Source organism: Vanacampus margaritifer, chromosome 16, assembly GCF_051991255.1.
Source record: "Vanacampus margaritifer isolate UIUO_Vmar chromosome 16, RoL_Vmar_1.0, whole genome shotgun sequence".
In the NCBI taxonomy this organism is placed as follows: Eukaryota; Metazoa; Chordata; class Actinopteri; order Syngnathiformes; family Syngnathidae; genus Vanacampus; species Vanacampus margaritifer.
The window spans coordinates 8663552-8689014 of NC_135447.1; the positions used below are offsets into that span (position 1 = coordinate 8663552).

At 40.4% G+C, this 25463-nt stretch overlaps 1 protein-coding gene across 3 annotated transcripts; it reads left to right on the forward strand.

The window, feature by feature from the left end:
• The first annotated feature begins 124 nt into the window (after nucleotides 1-124).
• On the forward strand, nucleotides 125-25244 carry mink1 (misshapen-like kinase 1). Of its 3 annotated transcripts, XM_077546341.1 has the most exons (32): nucleotides 125-1358; nucleotides 6695-6760; nucleotides 7140-7322; nucleotides 7393-7503; nucleotides 8297-8387; nucleotides 8645-8775; nucleotides 8865-8919; nucleotides 10801-10879; nucleotides 11354-11529; nucleotides 11631-11700; nucleotides 12286-12496; nucleotides 13879-13986; nucleotides 14518-14604; nucleotides 15944-16120; nucleotides 16201-16371; nucleotides 16576-16842; nucleotides 17025-17104; nucleotides 18033-18136; nucleotides 18230-18321; nucleotides 18562-18585; nucleotides 18844-18995; nucleotides 19069-19186; nucleotides 19418-19534; nucleotides 19803-19914; nucleotides 20031-20180; nucleotides 20663-20806; nucleotides 21570-21704; nucleotides 21821-21921; nucleotides 22008-22157; nucleotides 22236-22395; nucleotides 22476-22615; nucleotides 23633-25244. In XM_077546341.1, exons 1-32 carry the CDS (start codon nucleotides 1302-1304, stop codon nucleotides 23714-23716), a joined length of 3903 nt encoding a protein of 1300 aa, XP_077402467.1. In that variant the 5' UTR covers nucleotides 125-1301; the 3' UTR covers nucleotides 23717-25244. The 3 variants fall into 3 exon arrangements, with proteins under 3 accessions (XP_077402467.1, XP_077402468.1, XP_077402469.1); XM_077546342.1 differs by lacking the exon at nucleotides 14518-14604; XM_077546343.1 differs by lacking the exons at nucleotides 14518-14604; nucleotides 18562-18585.
• Nucleotides 25245-25463: the final 219 nt, after the last annotated feature.

A 25463-nucleotide genomic window follows, 5' to 3' on the forward strand; every position in this document is an offset into this window, starting at 1 on the left:
AATTGCATCCAACCTGGAAAAACATGACAATGCATTGCATCATGATGACGTGACGTCACATGCACATGTGATAAAAGTCCAGCATGATGATGGCGCTCATTTGTCCCTGATATCTTGCCGTAGCCACCCACAGAGACGCAAACGCTTGAGGAGTTTAGTGCGCAGCCAATCGTCGACACAACCCCGCAAATGCTCAGACTGTACTGAACGAGGCTGGGAGTGGGAGGGAGCGTTTGGAAGCAAAACATGGCGAAATAACAAGTTTGCCCGTCAGACGCTGTTTTGAGGCTGGGCGCTATATACCGCAGTGTTGGATTTACAGCGACACAGTGCTCCAATCTGGATGGTGGATACGAACGCGACGCGCAACTTTAAAGAGTCGAGGGCCCGGTTTCGATTAAGTGTTGCGGGGGCTGGTCCAGAACACACCGCCCGCCTGCCTGTGTGTGTTTTTCCGGAAAGGTTGGCATCGCTGGGCGCGACTGTCAACGCAGAAAATGGAAGACGGAAAGTTTATTCTAGAAAAGACTGTTTAGCCTGCTGTCTTAGCTGCGTTAGCTAAAGCTGCTTTGATCGCGCCCACCTGTCTCATCGGACCGTCAAATTTGGGGTTATTTAGGAAGTTTAACAAACCGCAGACGCATTGAAAGACACTTGCAACAACACCCTCGGGTATATTTACTTAAGGATAATGGTGCCAGTTTGATAGGCGGTTCTGCTGCGGTGCTGAAGAACCCGGGCGCCATCGCATCATTGCGTTCGCTTAAAAAAAAAACGCTGCGTATTTTGGCTTTCCCCTTTTAACTCAATCAACAATACATTGGTGCAATTCCCCCCCTGCGGAATGCTTCCCATGATAACGTAGCCGGAATGTTATTCGGAAAAGACGTCTTGTTATAATGATCGCAGCAAGGTGTTCAACAGTGGAGGTGCACGTCTGCTGGGAAAAGCTGACCGTTTTTCGAAGGGCGCCTATGGCCGACTTGCAGTAAAAGTTTGTTTAAATACATGTTGAATATTAAGGTGGCCGTGGTCTAGCTCGACGTGATTTATTATTTTATTCGACAAGAGGACATTAGGTGGTGTCGACAAGAGTTGCCGCGAGCTAGCCAGCGCATGCTCGAAACTGCGATGTGTTTGCTAATCTGAGTGCCGTAACAGTTTTTTTTTTTTTAAGCAAACCGAACTGCCTATTGCGGCTATTTAAGAACACCAAAGGTGCCACCTTCACACCCTCAAAGTGCTCCTTGTGAAAAAAATCTGGCTAACTTGTTCAGCTAACGTTGCAAGTTTGGCCAGCCATGTCTGAAAACGCCCCCACGCGAAGCCTGGATGACATCGACCTGGCAGCTCTGAGGGTGAGTACGCAAGTACTGCGAGCGCTTGAAGAATCCTGTTGCATGCACTTTATCCATTGTTGAGGTCGATCGATGCAGAGCACCAACGTTCAGTGTGAAAAGAACTGTAGGTTTATGGCACAAGCGACCATTTCACGCCCACGCAACAAAGTTGAAGCTAGAATGAATGTGGCCTGTTTTTAGTTGTAACAGGCCACTGCAGCCTTGCAGATTATTCAGACAAGGCACGCCACCAAAGTATATTGTATAATAATGAATGATGATATACATCTTAATTGTACCTCGTGCCATCAAGTTGATGACTATTTTGATACATTATTGGTAGCAAATACAAAAATTTGATTATTTCCTGTGGCACACTTGACCACACAATGGTTTAAGAATCACTGGTTACTATACTATCATCACCTTCCATCATTCCAACACTGAAATTGTTGTGTGCCTACTATTTGGTTATAAAGGCATATAAAAAAAAAATCCACTGTAAACCTCAACGTTACACGTTTGGTCTGTAGACGAGTGTTTCCCAACAGTTATTGATTATTGGTACTACATACGTTGCATTAGAAAGAAAAAGTCTCACAGCCCACTAGCAAACAAAAATGTCAAAAATAGTAACTGAAGTTTCGTCACAATTTACTTAGGTTTCCCTTCACACACCCAATAGTTCCTTAGCGGTTGGGATTGGGAATCACAAAGCTGTTTTCATCGCCTTACATTCTGTATTATTGTAATATTGTTTTATTACATGAAGTAATTAAGAGAATCATGGTCTTGGCACACTTGTTATTAACACGTTAAAACACCCACTCCCAGTGAAGACACGATACAACGCTGTAGCTGTCCAATAACCAACTTTGAGTTGCGGTGTGCTCCATAATTTTAAAACAACAAAAAACACAATAAGCCTAAGATTTACAGATGCCTTGGTTTCTCTTGTGATGATGTGTGTACTGTGAAACAATAAGCGCATCAAAGGTCATAGGTCAGGTAATTGCAGTTATCAAGTGTCGCCACCTTTTTCTTCCTGATGCGAAAACAGAGGCGTCTTGTTGACGTTTTGGTGCTTTATTTGTTCAAGTGGATGATGCACGCTATTGTGGCACAGCTTCTATCTGCACGCAGGCTTTTTTGGAAAAATCAACAACTTACTGTTCATTGATTGATTTTTATGGGCTCCAATTGTTGGTCCTCTATTAGAAACCAGAATGACACTCAGTACAGTGAATACCTCCTGTGAGGACCAAAAACAATAATTTGGGAGAGGAAAAAAAAGTTTCAGGTGAAACTTTTCTTCAAATTACAAAGAAGATGCCTAATATAAGACTTAAAAATATATATTTAGAGGTAAATCATCCCTTAATTGTCCTTACGCCTGCTAGTTTTTCTCCCAGAAAGCTATAGTTTACCCATGCTCTCCGACAGAGAAGCATGCATTAACACACACAGCCTGCTGAGACAACGCTGTCATTCCAAAAAAAATAATAATGATATTTTAACTGCACCATCGCTTAGCTATTTCTCAATTGATTATAGTAGCTGCTGCTCACATTTGCATGCCGATAATAGCAATTACTGAGGGCTTACTAGGCATTGAATTAGGTTGCTGTGTTGTAATTCTTAAGTGGGCATATTTGCATTGTATCTGGGGATTTGTGTAATGTGCTTTACTGTAACATAATAACCAGCAAAATAGTCATGTGACACCTGAGTTGATTTCTTGCTTTAGTATTCAAATTATCAGCACACACTCTTAGCTGCAGTGTGTTGTCCTGTTTTCTGGGAGATTTCAATCTAAAGCACACAGCCAGTTGTGATGTAGTAATCCGTTTTTTTAGTCCTCATTTATTTATTTTTCTTTGGTACAGACGCTCCCCACCTTACGAACGAGTTACGTTCCGGACGATCGTTCGTAAGGTGAATTTGTTCGTAAGTTGCTTCAGTGCTATATTTTGTATTATAATTTATGTTTAAAGCCTATATAAGTATATTGAAGGTTTATATAAGTATGTTTAAGGCTTGTACAAGTAACCTGCATTGGTTTGTACTGAAAAAAACTTTTAATAAAATGGAGAGAATACGTACAGTACTGTACTGTACTACGTATGTTAGAGAGAGAGAGCGAGACACACACACAGTATGTACATGTACGTAATAAGATAAATAAAATGAAGTTTAACTTACTTTTGGAAGATGTACTCGATGCTTGAGGAGATGATGGAGGAGGAAGAGGAGGATTTTATATCATGAGAGATTCTTCGTCGTCGCTGGAATCTGCTTCAAAAGTTATTTCCTGCTTCATGGGGACCGGCGTTTCTTCCTCCTCCTCCTCGACACGTTGCTCAGCCTCCAATGAGCTCTCACAGCGCCAATCGTCGGTATTAGTGGCGGAAAGAAGCACTACGCGCAATACAAAATCTAACTTACAGCATCTCTTCCCGAACATTTTTCGACATACTGTACGCGCAGAAATGTTCGTATGTACCGTTGTTCGTAACTCGAATGTTCGTAAGTAGGGGAGCGTCTGTATTTCAAATTAGCAACAGGTTAATATCAATATGTAAGTGAAATACATCAATGTTAGCAGCCCCTGAATTCACATCTATTGTGGGAATTGGGTACAGGTACTCGCAGCAGACATTTTTTTTTAAATTCCTGCCAAGTTTCATTTTTGAGGTCTTTTTCATGTGGTATGGTGGAAGCCATTTGATGTGCTCAGTTTGGCGCAAGATAACGGCACTTGTCCTAATCAAAGCATTAGTCAATTAAATCAGTTTTCCTCAGTTCTGTACTGGTCGGCGGTGGCTGTCTCAAAAGGAGATGCTGCTTCTATTACTGTTAGTGTGAAACTGCAATTTTGTGATTTGGGTCAGCCACAACATTTTTCGTGAAGCACGCTAACATAAGGAGCAAGAGTGACTACTAAATTTAAAAAGTATTTCTGGTGCTCTTTTCACTTGTTGGCTCGACTATGCTGCCATTACATCTAGCAATGTGCATGTTATACTTATTAATATGGGAAATAACTACTCAAGTGTGCTATTACTTTTACTTAATGTGATGGGGGGAAACTATTTTTTAAAAAACATTTATTGTTTATTTGATAGTGGGTTAACTGTATGCTGCAAAAAGCATTAGTCTTAGTGTCTTTTTGAGACGTACTGTGAACAATGGGCTGACATTTGAATTTGCACATCAACATGACAGCGTGTTGAACAAAGCGATTAGCGATGCAGTTTTTCATGGCTCTAGCAAGAAAACTTGTAAGTCGCACCTGCAGAAAGCAATTGGATTTAACGCTTCCTTGCATTTAGCATTTTTGCAGTCATTGCCCACAATTTGTTTGGCAGTTGTCTGCCGCTTCCGGCACCGCTCCTTGAGCAGAACTGTACCCCTCCTCTTCTATCACTCCATTCCTCTCTCATCCTACTCTCTTGTGCTGGACGTGGGTGACTGGCGCCTCTGCCTTTGGCCACCCACTCGTTCATTACATTATTTTCCTCTATTTCTCATATATGTCTCTCTTGTACCTACTATGGTTCTTCTTCTTTAGTCTGCATTGTACCTACATGGATTCATCATTCAGGAATGTTTGTTCGAGTTATATCCTGCTATTTATCAAAGTGTGTGTACTATTTTTCCCATGAATGTTTCCTGTCCCAAAGGAATTTCTCCTTGCGTTGTTGGAGGCAGAAACCCCGTCATTGGAAACAGATGAAAGCAGGGACGGGCCATGCTTTACATTCTAAAACCTAAGCAGCAGTCTCACCACCCACACATCTTAACGCCATATTGAAATAGCATGAAAGTGGATGTGCCTGTCACTTTCCTCCATCTCCCTTGGGAGGGAGTTGCGCATTTAATTCAGAGCAACACCCTCATTAGAAGCGCTTGAAGTCGTGGTCAGCAAAACTTTCAATGTCCAAATCAAGAAAATGGCCGGAGGCCGTCTCCATGTTCGCATCCATGTTGATGTTGTCAATATTTAGTATGTGCTGTCACTGCTGTCTTCTATTGAAAGCTTGTGTGAGGCTGTATAGAGTTTGTCAGTTGGGTGACAAAGAAATTGAGATCAGATGATTTGTATATCAAATAAACGCGCTGTGAATTTCAAGACCCGTACAGGTGTTGTAACAGGACAATGTGTAAAATTTGGTGCCATCTAGAGTAGAACTAATCATTCATTTTAAAAAAACATTATTAATTTCAATTATTTGCAACAAATAGCAAGAGACTGACATTTTTGCCGCCAAAATGCTACGAATGCCCAATGGAAAAGGACTTTGCGAACATAATTAGCCTCTGGTGGTGCTTGCAGCTCGTGTCGGACCAAGTGATCAACGGCCACATACCTTCCACAGGTGGGACCGACAAGTGGTCGTCGCTGAATTCCGTGCTCCCACCGGTTGTGTCTCTCTGCTTTGCTCTAATTAGCTTTTGCTAGCGTCTTCTGCTAGCCACTCTTGTTAGCCGCTCCAGCTAGTTAGTGCTCGCTCGCTCGCTCGCTCGTTATATAAAATACATTTTATATATATATATATATATATATATATATATATATATATATATATATATATATATAAAATCTCATGAAAAATGAACAAGGATCTCCTTGTTCGGCCATTTTAACCATAACCTCCCCGACTTGTGACCACATTCTAAATGACTCGCTCACAAACTTGCACACTCATTTTGAGAGATAGATAACAAAAGATGTTCTAGTTATTTAATTTCACACTCGATGGTTAGGCAAGCACTCTAGTTGACTCAACTATTTGTATACAAGCAATTATAAATCTAGTTTGCTTCTGTTCGGTCTTTGTTGGATACATAGTTTGTGTCTGTTAGTGATTCCTTGGTTTCATCATGTCCCCCAAGTGAGTGTAGAGTTTGTTAGTATCTTGGATATTCCAAAGTGACTTGTTTTCCTTTTATGTTTTGGCAAAGTCAATGTCAAGTTTTGTGAGCGCACACACGTTGCTTTGCCTGCTTCTCTGCAATTGGGTCCACAATTCCACATGTCACATAATACAAAGTAAACTGAACTGTGTAAACTGTAAAGCAGTTTTTAATTTTGTGACTGGAATTGTTCAGTGGTGTTTTTGTGTGTGCTCCTCACATCAGCGAGGCCGTATTTCAGCAGGTGTAGTTGATTTAGGATCCCAAAACCATATGCGATGATATATTATGATGATGCCAATTTGAATCCGGTTATTTCTTTGGGCACTTTCTGTGCTAAGAACTTTGTGTGCACTCCCAGATACAGAATGTCTGTCTGTGTCTTGAGGTTTATGAACGCTCTGTGACCTCAATGAATGTGTATGTGCATTCCACAGGATCCTGCAGGAATCTTCGAGCTGGTTGAGGTGGTCGGAAATGGCACATATGGGCAGGTTTACAAGGTGAGATGTGATGTAGAAAAACTGTTATAGAGGTCACGAGTACAATAACCCAAGTTAAACTATATCAATTAGCAAGACTATTTTGCTGTGTGTAAGAAAAAAAAACAGTATTTGATACACGGTGAAGGATTTAGAAATCAATTCACCATTTTGGCTCCTACCATGCATTAGTGTTTGAGTTGAAGTTTCTTATATTTTCCGTCTGTAAAATGTAAGCCCTCAGTGTGAAATATAAAATTGGCTTTAGCAGTAAGCTACGACACTGTTGCTGATCGAGCAGAATGACTTCCACAGTGATTATTTACACTTTAATTGACTGTGTCTGGAACAAATGCAATGTTTGAAGTTGAGCATCATCTCACCATGCCGTTCAAATCAGGGCCGCCATGTGAAAACGGGCCAGCTAGCGGCCATCAAGGTGATGGATGTTACAGAAGAGGAAGAGGAGGAGATCAAAGCTGAAATCAACATGCTGAAAAAATACAGCCACCATCGCAACATAGCCACTTATTACGGTGCCTTCGTCAAGAAGAGCCCACCAGGACACGATGACCAGCTTTGGGTCTGTTGCTGATTATTCCCACAGCATTGTTATTGTTGCTTGCTAAAATAAGCTGTGCATTTCTTTACAGTTGGTGATGGAGTTCTGCGGGGCTGGCTCAGTGACTGATTTGGTGAAAAACACAAAGGGCAGCTCTCTGAAGGAGGATTGGATAGCGTACATCTGCAGAGAAATCCTACGGGTGAGAAATGACAATCACACCAGTCAAGCCACTTCAAACAGGCGGTTACACTGCGCAGTGATTTGACTGGTTTATCTCTTGGAGTGGGAGTTAGATTGACTAGCAGTGAAACATTTATATGCACACATATAAAGGGCTTAACACATTTACGTCACTATTTGTCTTAGAGATCATCCAGCAGGAAGTGTTATTGATTTATTTATTCATTTATTTTAGACTTTTATTTTTAGTGAGCTTTTGATAAAAATAAAAATAAAATTATATTGAGGACTAGTGGTTTGGTGGGTGATTTATTTATTTATTTATTTTACCAATTATAGTCAGAATTAAACAGTACACTTGAAAATTATGGATAAAAATAATTGTTAGGTTTAGAAATTAATTTAACTTCTATATTCTAGTGTTGTGACAGTTGCAGAAAAAAATGTGGTCAGACAAGATTTTCAATGTTGTAAATGAAAATAAACCGCTTGGCGTATACAAACATCTCATTAAAAAAAAAAAGTAGAATTTGAAGTGTATTCTACTTTTTATTTATTTTTGTGTATAAATAATTCATATAACCAACTCTGGTGCTTGAGGGCACCCATCCAGAATGTTTTTGATGTATCTCTCTTCCAACACACCAGATTCATACTATCAGATTTGATCGTTTGAATTGGGTGCGTTGGAGGAGGGAAACGTCCAAAACGTGCTGGATAGGTTGGGTCCTCGGGGACCAGAGTTAGTGACTCCTGGTATAAATGTATCACAAGAGATGGTAATATTTTGTCTTGTTTCTATTTGTGTTCAGGGTCTTTCCCACCTTCACACCCACAAAGTCATCCATAGAGACATAAAGGGCCAGAATGTTCTGCTCACAGAGAACGCAGAAGTCAAACTTGGTATGCTTGAAAGCCATTGGCCATTGTATAAAGTTTTTGCATTTTGCTGGTGTTAGGCGGAAACCTTGATTTTTTCAAATTTGGACGTTTGAGGCTTTGGCCTGATGGATGACAGCAATGTTGTAGAAGTCAAATGTAATTAATAATAATGATCAAGAATGTTTTACTGAGAATCATTTTGACTGTTTAATAAAATGAACAAAAACATTACTGCTTAATAATTTGTAGCGTAACTCTGTCTCACCTCCTGTGTGCAGTTGATTTTGGAGTCAGTGCTCAGTTAGACAGGACAGTGGGGCGTAGAAACACCTTCATTGGTACGCCTTACTGGATGGCGCCGGAAGTCATTGCCTGCGACGAGAACCCCGACTCGACCTACGACTACAGGGTAACAACACCTATGAATTTGTGTGCGCTTTTCTGAGGATTTGAAAGCCAGAGACTGAAGTGTCGTCCTCTTCCCTCCCGCCCCCCCAGAGTGATATCTGGTCCTTGGGAATCACCGCCATTGAAATGGCCGAAGGAGCGCCGCGTAAGTCAGTCATTCATTTATTGGGTTGAATACACACTTAACCTATGTGGTTGAGTCAACGGCGAGCTCATAGTCTCGAAGCTCTGTGTGATTGAGTCTTGCATATGCAGTTTTATTGTCTTCAGATGGACAGCTGACTCATTGCAATCAAGCGAGTGTAGTCGTGAACTGGCACGCCGCCTGTGGAGGCTGATTGCACTGATAGCTCCGGTCTGCTTTGCAGGGAGAGCTTGCCTGTGCAATTAATCACAGATCTGGTTAAAATTGTTCATGGCCGACCGTGTTCACAGCAAGACTGAATGACCTTACGTAATCTTATTTTGAGGACGTCATACTTAATCGCCAAGTATAATGCTTGAGCACAATTTTACAAGCTGTTTATTTCTAAAATGTTTGATCGCCCTACCACTACTTTCAGTTAAGTTTCAACAGATCCAACCAACACTGTTAAACACAAGAATATTGGATTGTTTTTTCAATGTTTATTTGGTAGCCATGAAGAGTAAAATGTTATTATATTGTGTTGTCATCAGTCAGTCTTTTTCTTTTTTAAACTGCAGTGTTGATTTGGAAACTAGAATAGCAAGAGATCACTTTTTTCCAGATGTTGTTATTTATTGGTATTGAAACTGGAACTGCGTTGATAATTTATCAATTTAGCATGGGTTGAATTGCTTCCCCCACAGTCCAGATTTCAGGAGCACAATGAAGGGCTAAAAGAGGTCAACTTTGCTCATGAAGGCATGTGTCTTGCTCAAACTAGTGTCCGTTTTGTTGTTGATTTGATCTGTGGGAATTTGATCATTTTGAATATAACCATCTTGGACTGTTTTTTTTCTGACAAATTGTCCATACAATGGGGTAGATGCCACGGACGTTCGGGGACACGGCCCACACGTCATAAACAAGAAACGGAAACAAAGCTGATGTGTGAAAACCAAGAAGTCGGAAATCCCGCCTCCTCCGAGCCCTATACCCAATTGTCTACAAATACTTTGTTGGTTGTGTAGAATCTGACATCTTACTTTCCATGAATTCTGTTTCATTGATCACTGAATTGCAGTGAAAATGAAGGGGGCTACTTTTGTCATTTTACTTTTGTCCGTGTATTGTAGCTTAGCATGCTACATTCATCTGGTAGATACGGTAGCTTCAGTGTTGTGATAAATCATTTAATGTAGAATAACTTATATCTTGGCTCACTGCATTTGTGAACCTTTCCAAGTTCAATCAACACAATTTACCACAGGTGGACTCTAAACTGTACAAATATCAGTGAAAACGGGATGCACCTGAGCTATTTTGAGCAGTGTTTTTTCCCCCACGTTAGCTTTTATATTTTTTTATTTTATTGAATCGATTTTGTAATGAAGCTGAAACATAAAATGAACTGCAGTGAATACTTCCCTGATGCACTGTATATGCAGTATTTAAATATGCAATATAACAAAGGGCTTGTGTCATCTGAAATCATCCGTAATTGTCCTTAGTGTTCCTTTTGTCATTGTCTTTTGCCATCATTTGGCAAGCCGATTTCCAAAAGGCAGCCTCACAATAGTGTATGTACTGTACTGTACTGCGAAACATAAAAGCTAACCAGTCAGGTTTAGCAACCTACCTACGCTGGGAACAACATGACTCATGGTCCTTGCTTTTACATTCAGTATAACAATAAGCCTGAGGCATTGGGAAAGATTGGATAACACCAGCTGTGCCCATGTTTGAAGATCTTTGCATTGATTGCTGCTTTTATTTTCAAGCCACTGTGTGCTGGAAAATATGACAGTCTAGTTTGTCTTGTCTTATCTTTCCATGTTAATTGATGATTGTTTTGGGGGTTATGTCATAGCACATCCTAACCTGTTTTATTTCTTTTTGTAGCACTGTGTGACATGCATCCAATGAGAGCCCTTTTCCTGATTCCCAGGAATCCCCCTCCTAAACTTAAATCAAAAAAGTGGTGAGTTAAATGCTCTTGTTTTCATAAGAATCAGCATATTTTACCAGACACCAAAAAAAAAGTTGTACAGGCTATGTATATATGGAAAAATAATGATCAGCAACTGAGTGTAATTTATAGTATGTTACGCAATAATTTGTCACACTTCATGGTAATAAAATGGTAGGTATGCAATTGTAAATACCTCATTGCTTCTACACAGTGGCATGTTTCAGCACCACCAAAAACAATTGGCCACTTTTGACTTCACAACCACTTCTACCAACATATTATGCAACTAATTCTTGACACTGACATGGTAAATTGACCTGCATTTTATATATTTTTTTAAATCTTGTTTTAATTTCAAGCTCTTCGAAGTAAGAAAATAACCAGATTTACGATGCTGCATGGTTGGTAAATTAGTGCTCTGGACATAAGCTAGCCAGCTGTCAATGGATCCCAACCTCCTAGCACTAACAAACTTTCCCGCAGGTCCAAGAAATTTATCGACTTTATCGAGGCCTGCCTTGTGAAGACTTATCCCAGCAGACCATCCACTGAGCAGCTGCTCAAGCATTCCTTCATCAGGGACCAGCCTACTGAGCGACAGGTCCGCATTCAGCTCAAAGACCACATTGACCGGACGCGCAAAAAACGGGGCGAGAAAGGTCAGTAGGTGAAATGGGGAAGAACTGGCAATCACTGAGTTGACGTGTCCATTACGCACATGATCTTGCGTCTTTGACCTTTATTCTGATTTTCATCACAGAGGAGACAGAATATGAGTACAGTGGTAGTGATGAAGATGATGAAAACAGAAGCGATGACAGAGAGTCAAGGTATTATTATTTTTGTTTGTTTGTTTATTTTTTGTCGGCATTTAACAAAACATAACGTTTTCAAAAAGTTATTGCTGAATTGCACTTTTAGTTAATTTTGCGACAGTGTTGTACTGTCAAAAACTTTGTGTGCAAATGGAGAAAGCCGAAACGCCTGACATTTTAACTGACTGCACTAAGGGAAAAGTCAGGCATATGTTCTCTGCTATGTGGAACAAATTAATTAATATTGCTGGAGTTTGTTTGGGGACCTGGGAAACAAAAATCTATTATGTTGCTGCATGTCTTCCAGTAGCTCAGTGCTAGCACAACGTGTTACTCCACATCAAGTGTGCAAGTCTAAATTTGTTCTTGGCTATATAGTACTGTTAAAAAAAACAAAAAACTTTAAAACGATCGCTTAAAAAAAATTAAGGCAGCAACATAGTTGAGTACATAATTAATTGTATACCCTTGGATGGTTGTCCGTTTCCTTTAAAACAAAGCTTTCCTACGCTAGATTACGGTAAACCATCAATCCATCCCTGATTTGTGAATAAACACCCCTAACAATGTCTCATTCGCCTTTTCATTATTGACCACCAGTTCAATCCTCAATGTGCCTGGAGAGTCCACCCTGCGTCGGGACTTCCAGCGTCTCCAACAGGAGAACAAGGAGCGTTCTGAGGCTCACAAGAGGCAGCAGGCCCAACTTGCCGCTCAGCGCAGGGACCCTGAAGAACACAAGAGGCAACTGCTGCATGACAGACAGAAACGCATTGAGGAGCAAAAAGAGCAGCGTCGACGACTGGAAGAGGTAATGTCAAGTCAGTTTCATTTATATAGCGCCAATTGCCAGCAAGTTATTTGAAGGCAGGTCTAGTTAGAACCATGCCTCTCGTAACAAAGCATCAAATGTTGCATGAGCTTTTGGAGATATACAGTGAACCCAGTTTTATTGAGGGGGATAGATTGCACCAAACCAGGTACTGTCATTTTGTCTAGGAAAGTCTGCCAGATTAATCCTAACATTCCATAATGTGAAACACCATAAAAAAATAAAAATTAAACGATCTCTGAAATTCGCTTTATGCCGACTACCTATCTGACTTATATGCACCACCTAAAAAATAAAAAAAATACTCATACCAAGTTCAAGTCAAGTTTATTTATATAGCCCTTAACTCATTCACTCCCAGCCATTTTCACTGAAGCAATCCCCTTTGCTCCCGGCTGTTTTTACTGGATTTTGACTGATTTTGCAAGGCCCACAGAATATTGTGTTCTATTGTTATAAAAACATGGAACCTACCAAAAGAAAGATTAGAGTCCCTTCTTTCATCAGACAAAAAAGTATATTCCTATCTGTTTCCGTTTTGCAGCAATTAGCATTAGAATATAGTTAAATTTTATCATTATTCACAAATCTGTTTTGAACTGTGGGGAAATCAGCTTGTTTTAACATGGCCCTGGTTGATCTCTTATACTCTGCTGTCACCTGCTGGAAAATACCACCATAAATAAATAAAATAAACATTTAAAAAAGTGTTTATCAAAAGTAAGACAGGTCATATTTGTTTTGCCAATGGCATGCAGTTTGATCATTAACACTGCACTTATAAGGACAGAGCCAAACGTTAAACAGCTTAAATATGAAAATAATACTTAATGACTCAAATTAAAATGTGTTATACGTAAAAGTAATATCAATTTTGTACCTAAATATTTTAAAATAAGCACTTGTGGAAAAAATGCAAACGTATTGACTCCAAAGTTAAATACCACTTAACAGTACTTAGGTCCTGATTCTTTCATGTACCAAAAGAGGGAGCCTGCTTATTTAAAGGATGCCTTAAATCTTAAATTTGATGACTGCCATATCTAGGAATCGAACACATTATACTGTACCAATGTGTTCATAATAAACTGCTAGCAATAAATTTGGCAAAATGTAATATCCCTCAAGTAAAAAAATAAGTGTTTCTAAGATTAGTAATGCAATATGTCTTGTGAATTTGCATGTGCAGTTGACAGAATGACTATCTCTATTCGGTTTTACATTCCCTTTAGTTCTTTCCCCAACCCTGCGCAAAAATGTGGGCGGTTGTACTCATAAGCAGGCTACCATTATAAATTCTCCTGTGCAAACGTTGCCCCTGTGCTCATTTCTCTCTTTCCTGTCACCCCTCTCTCTCCCAGCAACAGAGAAAGGAGAGAGAGATGGTGAGGCAGCAAGAAAAAGGTCCCCATCGGAGACTCGACGATATGAGACGGGAGGAGGATAGAAGGTTGGCTGAAAGGGAGCAGGTAACCAACCATGGGGGAGAAGCGCCACAGTCAGCCAATTGGGGTGAATTGTGGGCGTGTCGTACAGCAACACAGCGCAAGTGGTGAAATTCCATGAGTAGGTTGCCATAGCAGCAAGGGTTCAAATTAGTGTATTTATTCAGAGATGAGTTTTCTGTGGGTGAGCGCTCTGTCTCTATTTTCCGTTTCCTGTCTCCCCAATGAAAACTGTCTGCTATCAAATCACAATCACTAGCATGTCATGTTTATTTGACTAACAACATTCTTTTGCTATTATGAATTTCTCTCAACAATGATCATATATTGAATGCTGGCTTTGATTTTTCTTCATTGAATTCCCAAGCAGCAATGGTGCTTATTTTGCGTCCGTTTGAAAATTGTTGACTTTTTCCAGGGTATCATGTGGTTCCTGTTTACTGAAGTCAATGTTACATAACTGTTCTGATTGCGTCCTCCCCCCCCTCCTCTCATATTTGCTTTCTCCTTTCACACCTTTATTCCTGTCCTCCCTGCCCCCTCGCCTCTCCTCAGGAGTTTATAAGACATAAGTTAGAAGAAGAACAGCGGCAGCTAGAAATCCTTCAGCAGCAGCTGCTTCAGGAGCAGGCACTGCTTATGGTAAATAGTCAGTCCCCTTACTATTGGGTGATCATGTTTGGGTCAGACTTACTGATCTTTAATGTCACAAGTAGACGACACGCTCACTGGACACTATTAGGTTCACAATTGGTTCCTAATGGAATGAAAGCTAGAACATCATCCTTTAGCAATTTACAAGATAATCAATTTCAATATAATTTTTATTTCTTTTTTAGTCATAGTTTACAGTGGTGTAGAACTCAATCCCAATTAATATTTTGACTACCTTTTTAGTAACCTACAACGGGTAGAAATTAGAAATAGTTCTCAATAAGTTAAACAGTGACCGATACCTCTACTACTTTTGATGTATAAAAAGAAAGATGGATACCGGTAATTTAAAGAGGTGTTTTTCCTTTAAATTGCCTGAAATAATTAAATGGTAGTTTTCTATTATTTTCTTCCCATGTGTTCATAAAATACATAATTTATATAAATAAATAAACAATAAAATATGAATACAATATTTGGTTATAAATCTTAGTGAATAGGCATCTGTCAGACATGTATGACTTTAGTTCCTGATCGGAAGACGAGGGCGGCCGATAACGTGCGAGTACCGATACCTTTAAATAAGGCCCAATATCTTGTATCGGTTCTTGCTCGTCTCTAATTATAAACATAGTTCAATAAGTATCCCTTTGTTGACTGTCAGTCAAAATTGAGTATTATCATTGTGAACGCATAATTTTCTTTATCTCTTGAATTTGATGTTACATTATGCATGTGAACCTAAAGTGGTTGTTGAGTGTACATGTTTTTCCTAAATACAAACATTCCGTAGTCTCGGCGTTAAGGTACATGCCTCTTAAATTACTCTTTTCATATGTACTAGGACCATGTGACTGGGTTGACTTTTAATCCTGTGTTCTCTCAGCAATAAATACCAAGAAGGCCATTTTGCAGATTGTTAAAATATGTCAAATTCTTCAAACATTCAGTATGACTGTAATTGCAAGTATGCTTGGCAAGTGACTCATGGTTGAATTTGTTTTCATTCCTTCAGCATTTCTTGTCTCGCAGAAACGACCATCAAACATCTCAGTGACGCACGTAGCTTAAAACTCACAATTAAAAACCAATAAGTTCACTGACTTGCACTTACACTGTGTTTATTGTACCACATGATATGCGAAGCAAAAAAAAAATAGATAAAAGCGTACAAACTGGATGATGAATTAAAAGTCGGGCGTGGGTACCCCTAAAAATGTGAAACCTCTGCCAGTCAATGGAATCACTTGCTGTGTTTTTTTTTTTTGCTGAGAAGTCTTGGCTGTGTCCAACAGCACGCTGACCACAGTTTGTTTCTTTGCTCCAGGAGTATAAGCGTAAGCAGCTAGAGGAGCAGCGTCAGTCAGAGCGGCTGCAGAGGCAGCTTCAACAGGAGCATGCTTACTTGGTGTCTCTGCAGCAGCAGCAGCAGGAAAAGAAGCCCCAACTCTACCACTATAACAAGAACTTGGAGCCCAACAACAAACCCACATGGGCCCGTGAGGTAGAAGGGCGAGAAACTACAGATGCTCTTAACCTGCAGTATACGACTACCTTCATCCTTCTGTGTCGTACTTGCACCAGGTGGAGGAGCGAAGTAAGCTCAACAGACAGGGCTCTCCAAAAATCTGCACCACTGTTTCCGACACCGCCATCCAGTCTCGCTCAGAGTCGATCAGCCAGTCTGGGGTGGCTCAGTCTGCTCAGACCCCCCCAATGCAGAGGCCTGTCGAACCTCAAGGCGGGCAGGGCAAGGTTGGTGATAGCCATTGTTTGCAAATCCGGCATTAAGACGTCTTTCTTCATTTTTCTGGGACTACTTTACACTGAAATGCTTCATCTGCTACCTTTTTAACACACACCTTTTTCTTCTTTCCTCAAATACTTGACCTTTTCACTGGGATTGCACTCTTTTCTGGGCCTGCTCCGTCATCCTGTGCTCCTGCTGCCACCCTAAAGTTCCAGATGGCTCACTTGGTTCCACTAAAGCCTTACGCTGCCCCTGTCCCACGCTCCCAGTCTCTGTGCGACCAGCCTACTAAGACCATGTCCGCATTCCCTACCCAGGACCCCTCCCTCGCCCCCACACCCCGACCTATCCACTCCAGAGAGCTGGTGCGTCAGAACTCCGACCCCACGTCTGAGACCCCTGCACCACTGGCGCACCAAATCAGAGACGACCGTGGGCCCTGGATCCGCTTGCCAGATGTGGAACTCCCACCAAAGGTGAGATATGGCATAGTTATAGTACATACAAGATTGTGGATTACATTTGGCAAATAAACAAAGATTGTAATTCAGCAATATATTTTTGTTGATAGGTAAAACCTGTTTTTTCTTATTGTATGTATTAACGTTTATTCATTTGTATTTATCATTACTTGCTACTAATGAATCTCAACCCTCAGATTCCCCAGAGAACAGCATCAATTGCTACAGCCCTCAACACCAACCTGACTTCTGGCATTCGGCATCCAGTGAGAGCCAGGTACCTTGCACACCCAAATGAATCTTAATTCTTGAGTTCAAATTCTTAAATGGTAAGAGTCAATCTTTGGCGCTAGTGTTCTGCATTGTGTTCTGGAAATTGTTAGTTGGTTCAAATGCGGTAAAAGAAAAATGGCAGTTGAATTCTCAACATTACCCAGCATTGGTATCTCTATTCAACTATTATAAAATATTTTTTTTTACTTTTATTTTGTGGTTTTAGATGGCAGGGTTGCAAAAAAACAGTAACCAAATGTAAGGGTTATGAGCTAAAATGGATACATAATGTTTAAAAATAAATAATTCAGGCATCAGATCAATGTGCGGCATAGTGACTCCATCGGATCCCAAAAATGGATACAGGAAGTCCCTTGAGTTACGAACGAGTTCCGTTCTTACGCTGGCGACGTAACCTGAATTTCCACGTAAGTCAGATTTCACCGATAGTCAAAATTTACATCAAAATAATTTGTTTAATAAAACAAAAATACATCACCATAAAAAAAAAAGATCCTGTACTTACCATTACTGCTTATTTGTGGATGGAAAAGTTAAAGATACTCCCGGTGCACAAGCGTTAGCACTAGCTAGGCAGAAACAATGGAAACAAAATGGCTGACGAGGTGTGGCTGTCGAGTGCGTCGTAACCCGATTCCCTATACATGTATGATCAAAGCTGAGCTGTTATCTTCAAGGTGGGATATTTGATTACAACTGTTTGATCTGATTGGCTTGCATATACCAATTGCACAATCACTTGTTTAGCAACTTTTTTACTTAGTGTGATCAACTGACGATGTCGTTCGAGTTCTTGACTTTGCTGTGTCTCAGCACTCAGCATTCACGCGCAATTTCTAAAAGAATAGAATTTTCTCATTACTTTAGTGGGGTTTTATAGCGATTCAAGACTAATGGTATCCTCTGCGCAGTAATCCAGATCTCAGCCGAAACGATCGCTGGGAGCGAGGAGATAGTATTGGCATCATATCTAATCTGCCACAGACGGGCTCGTTGGAAAGGCATCGCATCCTCAGTGAGTCCTTCTGTCCTGAAATACTCTCTGTACTTCCAAGTTTGATCCATAACTTCATGAAGTCATAACTACATGAACCACTATCATTTTCAGGTTCCTCCAAAATGGACTCCCCCATTATATCCCATGATAGTCGTCAGAAGCCCGGGGAGTCTCGCACCTCTTCTCGCCCAGGGCGTCCTGCTGTAAGTGATACGGTGTCATCCACTACTTTTACATTGATGAATTTGTGTCAGCGAAATACTGGGTAATTTATATAAAAAAAAAATAATAATAATAATTACATGCATGTCTTCAGTTTGATCATGGACTGCATATTAACATTTAATTGAATTTTTTCTCCTAACCTAAACGTTCCTCTTTGACTTGTTCCACATCATGCTGTCCCTCCTCCTAAATCCGTGTTGACATTACCGCTATTGTAGAGTTACAAGAGAGCTATAGGAGAGGTTAGTACTTACTGAGTGTGTTCTGTGTTCATTCATCCGCATTCACTTGTGAATAGAAACATTTGAGTTGCATGTTATGCATGTTTGGTCACACATAAAGGAAGTGTTAGTATGACTGTTACGCTGAACGTTTTAAAATGAAGGACGTTGAATGTCAATAAAATATCATCATGTGATCTTCATTTTATGTTATCACTTGATCAATGTATCATAATTCAGTTATTTTTGCGTGCAAATTAATGGTGATGAACATTCCAGGATCATGGCCTTTACGCCAAAGAGCGTGCTGAGGAACAACCGAGGCCCCCAGTCAAAGCCAATGATTACTCCTCCTCCTCGGAGAGTAGTGAAAGTAGCGAGGAGAGTGAAAACGGAGAAGGAATAGAAGAGGAGGAGAGTCCCACTGATCGGTAATATTGTCAATACACAGGGAACTTGTGAAAATGGAGGCAAAAAAAGTGTTCACCCTCCATTTGATTTCAGTCACAGGGACGCAGACACCGATTCAGTCAACACCATGGTGGTTCATGAAGACGAGGGCGAGGAGGCGGAAGGGGAGCAAGCTGGAGGTTACGGAGATCAGACCATGTTGGTACAAAGGGTGAGCTGTGCGTGTGTAACCAAGCTGAAAATGCACCATGAGCTAAATGAAATAGTCACTTGGAGCCAGCAAGACAATTTTGTTCACTTGCTCCATTTGATGTCAACAGAAATTGGATAACAAGTTTGAATTTTTGCTCAGTATATTATCAGATTCCAACGTTGTTGTTGTTGTTGTTGTTTTTTTTACTATATATAATATAATTTGTATGCGTCTGCTTGTATTTGAAAGACCCCAGAAAAGAGGAGCCACAATGGATACACTAACTTACCAGATGTGGTCCAGCCCTCCCACTCCCCCACTGATTCCGCCACTCACTCATCCCCAGGGAAGGACTCTGTCTATGATGTAAGAGAGATGCTAAGTATATCAGCCCTAAATACTCGGGTTATTTTTATGTGTTCTGTATATACAGTACTGCATCTCCTTCTACTTCACATAGGACGTGCAATTAGACAGCAAGTTTGATAATAGTAATTTGAGGTTTATCAATACAAACATACACATTGTAATATGTGGGTTGAACCTCAAATTGTATTGCTTTATTTACTCCATACATTTTTTTTTCCCCTCAAGGAAATTATTTCTAGCATTCATCCATGTTCTTCTCCACTAGTATCAGTCCAGATGTTTGGTCAAGGCACCTGGCAAGTCCTCCTTCACCACCTTTGTGGATCTTGGAATGTACCAGACACCGGGAGGTACCGGGGATAACATTTCTGTTACCAGTGAGTCTTAACTGTTTTACAAAAGTGCAATATAAATGATTTATTCATCAAGCCTTGTTTGTCAAATTGTATTCCTTGATCTAATCAAACCCTGCTAATTCCCCTATTATATTTAGGCTCAAGGTTTGAACAGCTGAAGATGGAGGTGAGGAAAGGTTCCATGGTGAATGTGAATCCCACCAACACACGCCCCCCTACTGACACACCAGAGATCCGAAAGTACAAGAAGAGGTTCAACTCTGAGATCCTGTGTGCGGCGCTTTGGGGTAAAGGGGGGGGGATACCAGGAACAGAATATTGTTTAGTATGAATTATTTATACTGCATTCCTCAGCCATCCAAGTTTTGTGGAAATCAGTCGACTAGTTGTGGTGCTCACAAACGTGACCAAAACTAGCCTGCATCACATGAAATGAAGATTTTGTGTTGCTCATTCTGTGACACAAAAAAACTCTCCATGAGAAAACAAAGTAAATCTGTTTGTATTATCAGTGTTTTTATTCAAATCTATTCAAGCTCCTTTGACCTTTTCGCAAAAGCTGTTTAGCATAAGTAGCATCTCACCGCCTGATTTGAGAGTTCTAAGTTTCTGATACCCTATCTGCAGATGGGGATCATTTTAAATTGTGGTGGAACTACTTTATTTCAAAGATATTTTTATCTGGCAACTGTAAAACCTGTTACATGAAATTCCTTGATTTGGTAACTGACCGTCCAGAAGACTTCTAACAAACTGTGTCTCTCTCTAGGTGTGAACCTGTTGGTGGGGACGGAGAATGGCTTGAAGTTGCTGGACCGCAGTGGACAAGGCAAAGTTTATTCACTCATCAACTCGCGCAGGTTCCAGCAGATGGACGTTTTGGAGGGCCTGAACCTGCTCATCACCATTTCAGGTCAATAATGCTGCTTGCTGCATTTGGGTTTGGATGTAAGATATTTGAAGACATGACTGCTTGTGTTGTCCAATTTAACTCGAACCAACTTGCAGTTTGTATCCTGTGTTGTGAACAGTGGCACTGTTTGCAAAGCAAGCAGCCCGTATTACTATTCTGTATGCTTTATTCAGATTTTTTTACCCAGACAGAATTATGCACACAGTTAAGCATATCCACACTAATTAATTCAAAATAAAAAATTCCACCCATCTAATTTTTTTTTTAACCGCTTATTCCTACCACATTTTTTTAAGTAAAATAAAATAAAAGCCAAAATTAAGATTCATTTTTTTCTTCTAATTTCTAAATTTTTTGACCAATTTGAATGGTTCAAACTTTAAACTGTTCATCTTATCCTAAATATATATATATGTTTTCTAAATAAAAACCCAAATTAAGCTCTTTTTTTTTTCCCTTCCTTTTTTTGCAGATTCAAACCATTCCATCTTTAAAGTGTTCAACTTGACCCTCCTATTTTTTTCTTCAGAATTTCTTAAGTAGAAGCCAAACATTTTTTAAAGTTGGAGTTTATACCTATAAATGTCCACATCACTCGGTCTGTTCAAAACATTACAACTTGAAACTATTCACCAAATGCGGCTTTGAACTTAGCAATACTCAGCAGTCCCATTCAAAATTCCTGCTGAAATTTTCTAGTGACAATAGACTTGGAGAACAGAAGTCTAGTCCTAAACGTAATCTCTTACTGTTCCACTTGAAGGCAAGAAAAACAAGGTGCGTGTCTACTACCTGGCCTGGCTGAGGAATAAGATCCTCCACAATGACCCTGAAGTGGAGAAGAAGCAAGGATGGACCACTGTGGGTGAGATGGAGGGCTGCGTGCACTACAAAGTTGGTAAGTGACAGACTTCTTATTGCTTGTGGCAACTTCTCATAAATGCATTCGGTGGGGTTGAATTATTGATTTTGAGTATGCGCGCTCTCGCATGTCCTTGTGGTTGTTCCCTCTAGTGAAATATGAGAGGATAAAGTTCCTGGTGATTGCTTTGAAGAATGCTGTGGAAGTGTACGCTTGGGCGCCCAAGCCTTATCACAAATTCATGGCCTTCAAGGTAGTATGAGCGGTCACACGGGATCAAGTATTTCTATCTTTTTCTTTGTATTTACTTCCTGCAAACACCCCCCCCCCCTTTACCAGTCATTTGCAGACCTGCCACACAGGCCTGTCCTTGTGGACCTGACTGTTGAGGAGGGTCAGAGGTTAAAGGTCATCTACGGTTCCTGTGCTGGCTTCCACGCCATCGACGTGGACTCTGGAAACAATTACGACATATACATCCCGGTTCATGTAAGTTGTGCAGCGTTTTGACTAGCGCCAGTCTGGGAGATTTCAAACCCAACCCAAATTCTCTTTGGTCACAAACAGATCCAGAGCCACGTGACGCCGCACGCAATCGTGTTCCTGCCCAGTTCCGATGGCATGGAGATGCTTCTGTGCTATGAGGATGAGGGCGTCTATGTCAACACATACGGACGCATCATCAAGGATGTGGTCCTGCAGTGGGGGGAAATGCCGACCTCAGTTGGTACGGAATCAAGTGAAAAGATGGACTCGCCAGCTTGAATCGACCAGCTGTCAACTTTGTATTATCATTTTCGTTTGCAGCCCATATCTGCTCCAATCAGATCATGGGCTGGGGAGAAAAAGCCATTGAGATCCGTTCTGTGGAGACCGGCCACCTGGACGGCGTCTTCATGCACAAGAGAGCTCAGAGGCTGAAGTTCCTTTGTGAGAGGAATGACAAGGCAAGAAATAAGAACACAATTCGGTGGTGGGACTAACAAAATACAAATACTTGTTACTGGAATTTTTTTTTTTTATAGCCATTTTACATTAGCAAAGCTTCGGAAACACGTTTTAATAGTATGTCCAATAAAAGGTGTTAATCTTTCCAGTAAAAATGGGTGCGATACAATTCAAGGATGGTTCCTTTTAGAGTGGAACAATTCGGTTCAAATCCTTGATTTGTTATGATAAAGCTCAGTTTATGCAGGTATTATGCAATTAGTTTGGCATTTTACAATATGAATCAATTTGTCAGTAGGTTACAGTAAATGTGGCATTTTTCTTCAGATGTATCGAAAGTGATTTGTTCTACTTTTAATGAATAATTCGGTTTGAAAAAGACACTTTATTATATTAATTTTTACTTTTGTATTAGTCCATTTAAAGGGGAACTCAACCAAAAAAATAATAATTCTTGACAATATGTTTTTTGCAGCCCCACTAGTCTGAATATGGTATTCTGGTTAACATTGCGTTAGTGGAATATGAGATAAGCAGCAAAATCTAGCCATTTTTATCCATCTCAGGGGGGCGGCCATTTTGCCACTTGCTGTCGACTGAAGATGACATCACAGTTGCTCAAGGCTCAGGCAACGACCAATCAGCTCACCTGTTTTCTAAAGCTGAGCTGTGATTGGTTGTTTCCTGAGACTTGAACAACTGTGACGTCATCTTCAGTCGACAGCAAGTGGCAAAATGGCCGCCGCCTGAGATGGATTAAAAACGCCTATATTTTGCTGCATAACTCATATTCCACAAATGTAATATTAATCAGAATGTCATGTTTAGACTAGTGAGATAACATATTATTGCCACAAAATGTTGGATTCTCCTTTAAGTTAAATCAGTACTTAAACATTTCTGTAGTTCTACACAGTAAGTCTGAAGTGTGAGTACTTGAGTAACCGCTGCCTAAAATGATACCAACAAAAGCCGTCTTTCATCTCCCCCCCACCCCCCCCCCCCCCTCCCCTCAGGTGTTCTTCGCCTCCGTGCGGTCGGGAGGCAGCAGCCAGGTGTACTTCATGACCTTGAACAGGAACTGCATCATGAACTGGTGAAGCGGCAGGATTTGGAGATGGGAGTGCATCCGACATTCTCTTACACACACACACACACACACACACACACACACACACAGGCGAGCATGCTCATTCGCAGTAGTTTATTTACACACATAACACAGACACGGATTGAAAAAAAGATCAGATTTGAAAAAAAAAAGAGGAAAAAAAGCAGTCTTTAAATGTTTTCAGATCAGCTTCATGGCCCCAATAACCATAATTTCTCATAATGAAAAATCACTGATCTCCAATTGTTGATAGCATTTGTCTGTACTGTTTACCCTGGTGAACCATACTCATTTGTAACCGCTCAGTTTCTTAATTGTGAAGTACTGTACATTCCTGGATGGTTCTCCAGATACAGAAGGAGTTATTTACCAACACTGTATGTGTTCCAAGTCGAACTGTAAATAGTGCCAGTCAGCCAATCATCTGCAGGTCTCTTCTGGTGTTCGCCTCCCTTGGTTGTGATGGCACGGAAAATGCGGCACACCCATCTGCTGTGGCTTACGTCTCCCAGTTGTTTTCGAAGCTTGCAAGAATTTCACGCGGGCTTAAAGGCAAGTTTTTGGCCAGCTCGTCCAAAAATTGGAGCCGATCTGGGAGTCTCGCTTTTTGCTCATGTCTTAGCCACTGCGGATTAGAAAGTAGTCATAACTGTGCAGTACTGTGACAGGCTGTACTGCGACACGTCTTACTTTGCTTTTGTTTTTGTTTTGTTTTTCCTTCAGCTGGGGCGAGCCAATCAGTCTCCTCCAACTTGTATCTAGCATTTTCCAGAGATTTACAACCAATTTGATATTTATGTGTAGTGATTCTGAATTACTGGTATTCTTGATTTTGCTCTACTGTAATTCTATTTCAATATATCCTGTTATTGTGCAGTCTTTGTTTGAGGAGAGTGTCGGTGTATGTGGCTGATGGTGTTAAGCCAATGTGACGATATCATTTCGGAGGAGTGCAGCGGGCTCCTCTGCTCGAAAAGACTCCAGCTGTCGTGCGGATCTGTTATGAGCAGTAGTGCACTGCGGCTGATATTTGTTTTGAACTGATAGAAAGACATCACTTAAGTATACATGGCTGAAGGTCATTGTACTGTATACACTGCTAAATAGGGGACGATTACAGGCCAAAGGACATGATTTTAACTCGTTCACTGCCATTGTAGACGTCAAAAATTCATTTTACCGTATTTTTCGCACTGTAAGGCACACCTTCAATGAATGGCCTATTTTAAAAACAAGGCGCGCTCTGTTGGTTTTTGAGAAAATTAAAGGCTTTTAGGGGCGCCTTAAAATGTGGAAAATACGTAACTATTTCTATTAGTTTAACATTTTTTTCCCCCACTTTTGTTGACAGAGTATGAAAACCGAGAAGAAGAAAAAATGTACATTTAGAACATATCGAAATATGCTCCATCTCCCATAAAACAATTTCTCTTTTCTTTTTATTGAGGATCTGTGTTATTAGTAAGACAGTGTATTAGGGCCATGTATAATAAATTTTTCGGGGGGGGGGGGGGGGGGGTGTTATTCCTAGGAAAAAAACTCCCAAATTTGACATTTTATAAAGTGGCAAATTTGCGAGGGAATTTTTTTTGTAAATTTGCGAGTTTATAAAGTGAGAAAAAAAAAACTCGTACATTTGTGAGTTTATAAAGTGGCACATTTTATCTGTTCTAAATGTACAATAAAAAATTTCTAGGTTTTCATACTCTTAACAAAATTGGAGAGAGAAAATGTTG

Bases quoted from the DNA above. Each gene is read 5' to 3' on its own strand.
- mink1 (XM_077546341.1), top strand. From the start codon at position 1,302: ATGTCTGAAAACGCCCCCACGCGAAGCCTGGATGACATCGACCTGGCA. The intron at 8,776-8,864 runs GTAACAACACCT...CCGCCCCCCCAG, and splicing joins ACTCGACCTACGACTACAGG to AGTGATATCTGGTCCTTGGG. The intron at 21,705-21,820 runs GTAAGTGACAGA...TGTTCCCTCTAG, and splicing joins CTGCGTGCACTACAAAGTTG to TGAAATATGAGAGGATAAAG.